Source organism: Carettochelys insculpta, chromosome 3 (assembly GCF_033958435.1).
Source record: "Carettochelys insculpta isolate YL-2023 chromosome 3, ASM3395843v1, whole genome shotgun sequence".
Taxonomy (NCBI): domain Eukaryota; kingdom Metazoa; phylum Chordata; order Testudines; family Carettochelyidae; genus Carettochelys; species Carettochelys insculpta.
The window spans coordinates 4930145-4938889 of NC_134139.1; the positions used below are offsets into that span (position 1 = coordinate 4930145).

An 8745-nucleotide genomic window follows, 5' to 3' on the forward strand; every position below is an offset into this window, starting at 1 on the left:
GGCGATAGATGGAAGGGGTGGCTATAGATCGGAGATAGATAAAGGGGTGAAGCTAGATAGATATATATAGATAAAGGGGGTGTAGATAGATATAGATAAATAGATAGATAAAGGGGGTGAAGATAGATAGATGGATAGAAGGGCTGGCGATAGATGGAAGGGGTGGCGATAGAGAGATAGATAAAGGGGGTGGCGATAGATGGAAGGGGTGGCTATAGATCGGAGATAGATAAAGGGGTGAAGCTAGATAGATATATATATATAGATAAGGGGGTGTAGATAGATATAGATAAATAGATAAAGGGGGTGGCGATAGATAGATAAAGGGGGTGTAGATGGATAGAAGGGCTGGCGATAGATAGAAGGGGTGGCGATAGAGAGATAAAGGGGCTGGCGATAGGTAGGTAGGTAGATAGAAGGGATGGCGATAGATAGATAAAGGGGCTGGCGATAGGTAGGTAGGTAGATAGAAGGGGTGGCGATAGATAGATAGATAAAGGGGCTGGCGATAGATAGAAGGGGCTGGCGATAGGTAGGTAGGTAGATAGAAGGGATGGCGATAGATAGATAAAGGGGCTGGCGATAGGTAGGTAAGTAGATAGAAGGGGTGGCGATAGATAGATAAAGGGGCTGGCGATAGGTAGGTAGGTAGATAGAAGGGGTGGCGATAGATAAAGGGGCTGGCGATAGGTAGGTAGGTAGATAGAAGGGGTGGCGATAGATACATAGATAAAGGGGCTGGCGATAGATAGAAGGGGCTGGCGATAGGTAGGTAGGTAGATCGATTAGAGGGGAATGCAAGGCTAGCGCGATTTCCTCGGTACGCTGTAGGGATGTACATATGCCAGGATGTAGCTCCCTGTTTTGTGTGGCAGAATTTTCCCAGCCCGGGCTGGAGTTACTGTCTCTTTACAGCAGTCTGGGAGAGGCAGCCGCCTCAGTCTGTCCGCACAGACCCGCCCGGCAGTCCCGCAGCGCGCTAAGGACGAGCAGACGGATTATTTTGTTATTGTTTAAGGTGTTACCGGAGTGCGCGTTTCCCATTGCCATGATTCCGCCCAGTTCAATGCACCGAGCCCAGCTCTCCGCGGGGTGTCGGCCAGGAACCAGCCCAGATCCGTTCCACCTCCCGCAGTCGCGGGTGTCTAGTCCTCCAGAAAGACACGTTAAGTCTCAGCGGGACCAACGCAGTTCCATAAACTCGACTGCGTTTAACACCCCACGCAGCGGAGGTATCCGCCGGGATAAATGCGTCTTGCAGCATTCGGCGGACTAGGGCTGCAAGAGTAGCGAGCAGGTCGCTGCCTTGTGCTAATAACGGGGGATTAGCTCTGTCTACCCGTCTGTCCGTCTGTCTATCTCCACACCCCCCCTCTATCTATCCATCAATCATCTGTCTGTCTGTCTGTCTATTTCTCTGTCTATCCATCTCCACACCCCACCTCTGTCTGTCTGTCTGTCTGTCCATCTCCACACCCCCCCTCTATCTATCTATCTGTCTGTCTGTCCGTCCGGGCCGCTACCAAACTCGCCCCTGAAAGGTCCGAGCCGCCCCCCCACCCCCAGCCTCCGCTTTCCTTGGGGGCTGGGGCGCGGCCGGCTCCCCGGCGGGGGTTCGCCTCTAGCGTCCGGCTGGCTCGGGGGGGGGCCCGCTTCCGTTCTGGCCCGGCTGCCGGCGGCCCCGGGTGCCCGGCGCGCCGGGGGGGGGGGCTCCGCGGCGGCCGACGCCCCAGGCCTCAGCGACTCCCAGCGTCCGGTCTCCTGGCTCCCCTGTTTGTTTTAGTTACGAGCCGCAGCGCCCCGGCGGCTCCCGGGCTCCCGGCACGGGCTGGTCCCTGCCCCGCAAAGGGGCGACCCCAGGCCGCCCCGCCCTGTGCCGAGCCCCCCCCCCAGGCCGCCCCCGGGGGGTGCAGCAGGACGGCCCCGCAGCCCCCGCGGGCGGCTCCAGGTGCGCGCACGGCCCGGGAGGAGGGGAGGCGGCGGCCCGCAGCGGGGAGGAGGGAGGGCAGGTGCGCTGGGTGGGGGGGGCGCGGGCCGGAGCCTCCCGCCTAGGTGCGAGCTGATTATTCAAATGGGCGGCCGAGGAGCCGGGGATTGGAGGGGCCGGGCGCTATATCTCCCCGCGCCCGCGTCACTGCGGCACTCGCCCTGCGCCGCCTCCTGCGCCCCGGCGGCTCGGGGCTGCGCACCCAGCCGGGCAGCGCCGCCGCCCCCCTCCCCGGAGCGGGCCGAGGGAGGCGGGCTGGGGGAGGGCTCGGGGGCTGCTCTCGCCCGCGGCGGCGGCGGCGGCGGGTCCCTTTCGCTCGGCGCCGCTCGCCGCGCCCACTATGCTGGGAGCCGTGAAAATGGAAGGCCACGAGCACGCGGAGTGGAGCAGCTACTACGCCGAGCCCGAGGTAGGGGCCCCCCGCGGCGGAGCGGGCGGCTGGGGACCCCCGGGGCGGCGGGGCCAAGCGCCGGGCGCGGCCGGGGCACAGCGGTAACTTGGCCCCGAGCGCAGAGCGCCGGCGGGGGCCGGGCCGGGGATCGGGCTCGCCGGGCGCGGGGCGGGGAGCCAGGCGGCTGCCCCCCGGCCGGGCAGGGACAGACCCGGCCCCGGAGCCCGCAGCCCGCAGCCCGAGCCGGGCGGGACTCGCTCCCCTGCCCGGCGCTTTGGGGGCGCAGCTCGGAGCCGCCCCGCGCTTAGTTCAGGTGGCGGGTGGTTCCGAGGCGCCCCGCGAGGAGCAGCCGGGCCGGGCCGGGTGGTTCCGAGGCGCCCCGCGAGGAGCAGCCGGGCCGGGGCGGGTGGTTCTGGGGCGCCCCGCGGGGAGCAGCCGGGCCGGGGCGGGTGGTTCCGAAGCGCCCCGCGGGGAGCAGCCGGGCCGGGGCGGGTGGTTCCGAGGCGCCCCGCGGGGAGCAGCCCGGCCGGGGTGGGTGGCTTCGGGGCGCCCCAGCCCTCAGCCCCGTTGCTAGAGTAGCCGGCGGGGGGATGCACCGACCGGCCGCGGCGTTAATCCTCCTCCCCGCTTCCTCCTTCTCCCCCTGCAGAGCTACTCCTCCGTGAGCGGCATGAACGCGGGCCTGGGCATGAACTCCTACATGGGCATGTCGGCCATGGGCGGCGGCGGCGGGACCGGCTCCATGAACATGTCCTACGGCGGCGCCGGGATGAGCCCCTCCCTGGCCGGCATGTCTCCCGGGCCGGGCGGCATGGGCGCCCACCTGAGCCCCAGCATGAGCCCCATGGGCGCGCAGGCCGGCTCCATGAACGCGCTGGGGCCCTACCCCAACATGAGCTCGGTCAGCCCCATGTACGGCCAGGGGCCCCTCAACCGCTCGCGGGACCCCAAGAGCTACCGGCGGAGCTACACGCACGCCAAGCCGCCCTACTCCTACATCTCGCTCATCACCATGGCCATCCAGCAGTCGCCCAACAAGATGCTGACGCTGAGCGAGATCTACCAGTGGATCATGGACCTCTTCCCCTTCTATCGACAGAACCAGCAGCGCTGGCAGAACTCCATCCGCCACTCGCTCTCCTTCAACGACTGCTTCCTCAAGGTGCCCCGCTCTCCCGACAAGCCGGGCAAGGGCTCCTTCTGGACGCTGCACCCCGACTCCGGCAACATGTTCGAGAACGGCTGCTACCTCCGCCGCCAGAAGCGCTTCAAGTGCGAGAAGAGCAAGGAGGCGGCGGGGGCCAAGAAGCAGCCGCCCCCCCCGCCGCCGCCGCCGCCCCAGCCCGGCGAAGGTGCCTCCGACAGCGCCCCGGGGGGCCCCGGCTCCCCGCACCCCGGCGCCTCGCCCTGCCGCGAGCACAAGCGCGCCCTGGCCGAGCTCAAGGGGACCCCCCCGCAGCAGGCGCCCTCCCCGGGCCAGCACCTGCTGGCCGCCCACCACCTGGCCCACGAGGCGCACCTCAAAGCCCAGCACCACTACGCCTTCAACCACCCCTTCTCCATCACCAACCTGATGTCCTCCTCCGAGCAGCCGGCGCCCGGCCCCCCGCCCCCCCACGCGCCCCCCCCCAAAATGGACCTCAAGGCCTACGAACAGGTGATGCACTACTCGGGCTACGGCTCCCCCATGCCGGGCAGCCTGGCCATGGGCCCCGTCACGAACAAAAGCGGCCTGGAAGCCCCGCTGGCTGGAGACACCTCTTATTACCAAGGTGTGTATTCCCGGCCCATCATGAATTCCTCCTAAGGGGCCCGGCCCGGCCCGGCCCGGCGGGCGCTGGACTGTGGACTCGGCTCCAGCTGTTGTGTGTGTCTGTGTCCCAGCCCCTCCGCAAAGGACACATTCCCACCCCCGGCCTGCTCCGGGCCCCCGGGGGCGGCCCCCCGCGCCGCAAAAGTTCCAGGCGGGGACGTGGGGCGGCCTGGGTTATTCTCGGGCGCCCCGGGATTTCTACCCGGGTCCCTGCTGTTCTCGGGCGTGCGCGTGGGAGAGTGAGGGACGAGCTGCTGCTTCGGAGGGGGGCAGCCCGGCTGGGCACTGGGGGGGGGACGCTGGGGGGGTCACAAAAAGGAGGGGGGAAGGGAACCCCCCCAAAAGCAGCAGCCAGGCTCCGTTGTTGTAACTGCTCCGCCCGCGGGCAGTAAAGGACTTGGATCTGGTGAAGTCACCGTTTCTGTATGCGTTATTTATGGGTCCGCCTGGGCGGGCCGGGCCCCAGCGCCGGCGGCCCCCAAACTCCATTAAAATGTTCTTGGCCTTCCCCCGGCTCTCTCTGGTCAATGTCTGGCCCTCCAGCGGGGCCGCGGGGAGGCAACCCCGGCCGAGAAAAGGCCGGCAGCGGGAGCGACTCCAGCCCAGGTTTGTGCGGCCCTTGGGGTGTTTCAGGCTTGCCCCAGGCCCGCGTCGCTGCGCGCGTTTGGCCCCCTCCAGGGGATCAGTCGGGTGCAGGGGGGCAAACGCGAGGTGCGTTGTGCAACCGGCCTGGGGGTGTTAGGCTGCAGCCTCACAGCAGCGCAGGCCAGGAGCGCCTGAACGGCGGAGGATTTGGTGAGAGCCCACTGCCTAACACACACAACGGGTTAAGCCTTCAGGGCGCCCCGGGAAGGGTCGGTATTGGAGCGGAAGATACGGAAATATAGCACATAATCTGCTAGTTATATAGTGTACGTCCCCCTTGCCTGGGTAGTGATAGCTCGCTCTCTCTCACACACACACACACACACACACACACACACACACACACACACACACACACACACACACACACACACACACACACACACACACACACACACACACACACACACACACACACACACACACACACACAGAGGTTCTCTCCAACACACCCCAATGCAGAGCGCAGCGCCGGCGCCTTTGCGAAATGTCCACCAAGCGCCTGGCCCGCGGCGCGATCCGGCCCAGCTCCAGTCCCTCCAGCGGGGAACCAAAAGGCACAGGGGAGATGAATCAACCCGCCCGGGGTCTGCGGGGCTCAACCGAGCAAGCGGGAAGCCGGCCGAAGCGAGCCCCAACCTCGGCCCCGGCCTGCGCCAGCCCCTAGCAGCGTTAGGAAGGCGCCGCAGACTGGCTGCAGCTCGGGTTCGGCGCATCACCCCGGATTTTCAGCTGCTGAAAGCCCCGCGAAGCACCCCGGGGGCATCCCCCTTCCCCGGCTAGTGACCCGGCCCGCTGGCCGAGGCGGGACTCCGCTGACCCGCAGAGGGGCTGGGAGGCGCCGGGTGCCGCGCCGCAGCCGCTGGCCTTGGGCGCATGGACTTTGGAGTTTGCAGAAAGCGTGAAAGGGATTTGTGGGCCAAGCGCTGCAGCCTGAGCTCCGGGCCTTTGCGGGGTGGGGAGGGCGCAGGGCTGGGCGCTGACTGGAGGTGGAGGAGTCGGGACAGGGTGGGTCTGGGGGGCAAGCGCCTGAGCCCCATGTAATCCACTTCCCTGGGCTGGGAACCTGGCCCTGAACCCCTACAGGCCTCACAACCCGCAGCCCCATTCACCGGCCCGCCCGGGCGCAGGAGAGGAGCCCGGACCTGTCCGCTGAATATTTCCACGCTAGAGGTTCACTCCCGGGGATTTCACTAGGTCTCCTCCACACCGGCAGGGTCGGGGCTGGATTTGGCAGGACAAAGTCCCACCGAGGTCAGATGGAAACCTCCGAGCGAGCCGCTGACATCCCGTGCGCCCAGGGCGCGGCAAAGGCGGGTGCGTAACAGCAAAGGTTTCAAAGCGCATCTCAGCCGCCAGGCCTGTTACTGGTGCACAGAGCCCGGCCAGCACTCCGGAAAGGCGGCCGGTTTGTGGCTTATGGTGGGCACCTGTGAGACAGTGTTACACACGCGCTAGAATTCACATGAGCAATTTTTTTTTTTGGGGGGGGGGGGACATTCCCAAGTTTAATCCCTGCAGGAAGCAATGGAGATGGGGACCCGATTTAGTAGGTGCAAACATATCCCCTCTGGCGCTGGAAGAGCCCAGGAGGTGTTCCGTGGGGAAAAAAAAACTGCCCCCAAACGCCCGGGGACCCCCGCCCTGTTCCACGTTCCTTCGCAACAGTTAGGCAGCGGCGGGGACTCGCCTTTCCTATGGGGTGAATCCGCAGTTCTCAGTCCCACACATCGCTATCTGCCTGGGCTGGGTCCCCGAGGGACGGGGCAGCTTCTGAAGGAAAACAATGGAAATTACATAGGGCGGGGGAAGAGAAATCCAGGGAATTGTGGCTTTGCTGTACAACCAGAGCCGGCTGCGGGCTGACTCACCCCTAACTCGTGTTTGCCTGAGTGCTGGAGTGTCCGCCTGGCTCCCAGAGACTCACACCGACGACACTGAGTAGGGGGCAAACGGTGTCGCTCGTTGTTTGCCCGGGGGCAGCAGCCCTGCGTGAAAACAGAGACTCTCCGGACGCGCTGCCCCCTTGCAAGCCGGCCCTGGGGGGCTGCAGAAAAGGGGGCAAACACCAGGCAGATCTCTCGCGCTGGAAGCCGGTTCTCGGCCCGATTCAAACCCATCTCGGGGCCTGAGCGGGTTTTCCCCCCGCGCAAGAAACTCAGCCCGTCCCCCGCCACTGGTGGTTTTCCCACGCGTTAGGGAGACGCAGCTTTGGGGTCCAAAATAAGAGTCAAATCCTCCTTCGGCCCCGGCATTGTTCCGGGAGAGAAGCCGGCTTTCCCGACACAAAACCCAAGTGGGACCCAGCCCGCGAGCCGCCCGCCTCTCCCCTGCGAGGACACACACGTCGCGAACCGCAGCAGAAAATGGGGTTCATTAGCACATAAAAGGCTCCCGCGGGGCAGGAGAATAGCGGCCGGGAATGAGGCTGATTTAGGGACAATGCCGCGCCTCTGGGATGCGCTAACCTGCTCTGGGCTCTGCCGCCGGGCCATTGGTGGGGGGTTGGAAACGACCTGGCCCCGCACTCCGCTGCGCCCGGCAGAGGGGAGCGCGCCGCCCGCCCCACGGAGCGTGAACAGGGTGGGAGAAATAACCCCCCCAACAAACCGCCACCGGGGCTGTGCCGCCCCGCCCAGCCCCGGCTGCTCCCGCGCGGCTCCGTCCCCGGGTTGGGTGAATAAACAACGTCCCCAAACACCCCCCGAAAAACCCATCCGGGAGGTAAACTTTGCGCCAGCGTCAGCCGCGCCCCAGCTGCCGGGCGCGTCCCTGCGCGGCGTGGCCCGTGTGAATTTCCTGCCGCTGATCGATATCGCGGTAAAATATCCCCTTTAAACTCGCGGGCCGCCAAATCTTTGCTTTGTGCTAAAGTCAACACCAGCCCCGCTTGCGCTGCAATAAAGGCCGGGCGGGCGCGGCGGCTGGCAGTCGGCGGCGGCGGCTCTGGGCTGGGGTGGCCGCGCCGGGGCTCGCAGGCGCAGCAGGTAGGTGATTTCCAGAACTGAATTTCCTGGCGAGCGCTGCGTCCCCGTTCCCGGCCGGCGCCCCCCAATTAAAGCCAGCGGGCTGCGTGGGGCGGGGGGCGGGGAGAATCCCCCCAGGGCTTTGGCCGTCTCCGGGAGTCTCGGATTGAAGAGGTGGGGGTCGCCGCGTGGGCTGGGAAAACCCCTGGTGGGGGCAAAACCGGTTCCCAGGGCCGGCTGCACCGAGCAGCGTTGTTCAGACTCAAAGGGAAGTTTCCCACCGGGCAGAGTGGGGGGGCACCCGTTTGTCCCCCTGCCCTGAGTAGAAACCTGACCCCACGCGAGGGGTTCCCCGTCTTGCTTCACCCCTCGCTTTCGGGACTTCTCATGCCCGGAAGCGTGTTCCTCCGGGGGCAGCCCGTTCGGAGTCCACGCGCGTTTTCCTCGCCAGCTCTTCGCGGACGCCAAACCCCGCGCTGCGTCCCGGGGAGACCAGCGGGCTCGTGGGCTGGGGAGGGGGGCGGGCTGTGAGTCTGTAGTGCCGCAGAAAAGCATCAAGCTGTCCTGCAGCTCCTTCTAGGCTAACGCCTTCACTGAGCCGGCAATGCGCTTTCGTGGGTGAGGCCACGTCCTCAGATTCTGGAGCAAAATGGCTATTCTTCTCCGGGAGCACCAAATATTTGAATCCCCCCCTGCCCCGTGGGAGCTGAAGCCTCCCCACCGGCCCCCCGCCCACTCGTGGGTCCTGTTCCCCTGCACGCGGCTACTGAACGAGCGCTTGGCAGAGAAAACACAAGCCCGCATTTCCACGCGAATTGCTGCGCTCTGCCAGCGAATGCAAGCGACAGGCAGGGCGCAGCAGAGAAACGCCCGCAGAGAACTGCCCCGGGCCCCCAGCTAAACTGGGGATGACTTTCGCCGAGCGGGGTGTGGGAGTGTGGTG

General features: G+C 65.7%; 1 protein-coding gene across 1 annotated transcript; it reads left to right on the top strand.

Moving 5' to 3' along the window:
• Positions 1–2175: 2175 nt before the first annotated feature.
• FOXA2 (forkhead box A2) lies at positions 2176–4495 on the top strand. The gene is made up of 2 exons (XM_074988431.1): positions 2176–2396; positions 3028–4495. Exons 1-2 carry the CDS (start codon positions 2328–2330, stop codon positions 4183–4185), a joined length of 1227 nt encoding a protein of 408 aa, XP_074844532.1. The 5' UTR covers positions 2176–2327; the 3' UTR covers positions 4186–4495.
• Positions 4496–8745: the final 4250 nt, after the last annotated feature.

Bases quoted from the DNA above. Each gene is read 5' to 3' on its own strand.
- FOXA2 (XM_074988431.1), top strand. From the start codon at position 2,328: ATGCTGGGAGCCGTGAAAATGGAAGGCCACGAGCACGCGGAGTGGAGC. The intron at 2,397-3,027 runs GTAGGGGCCCCC...CTCCCCCTGCAG, and splicing joins GCTACTACGCCGAGCCCGAG to AGCTACTCCTCCGTGAGCGG.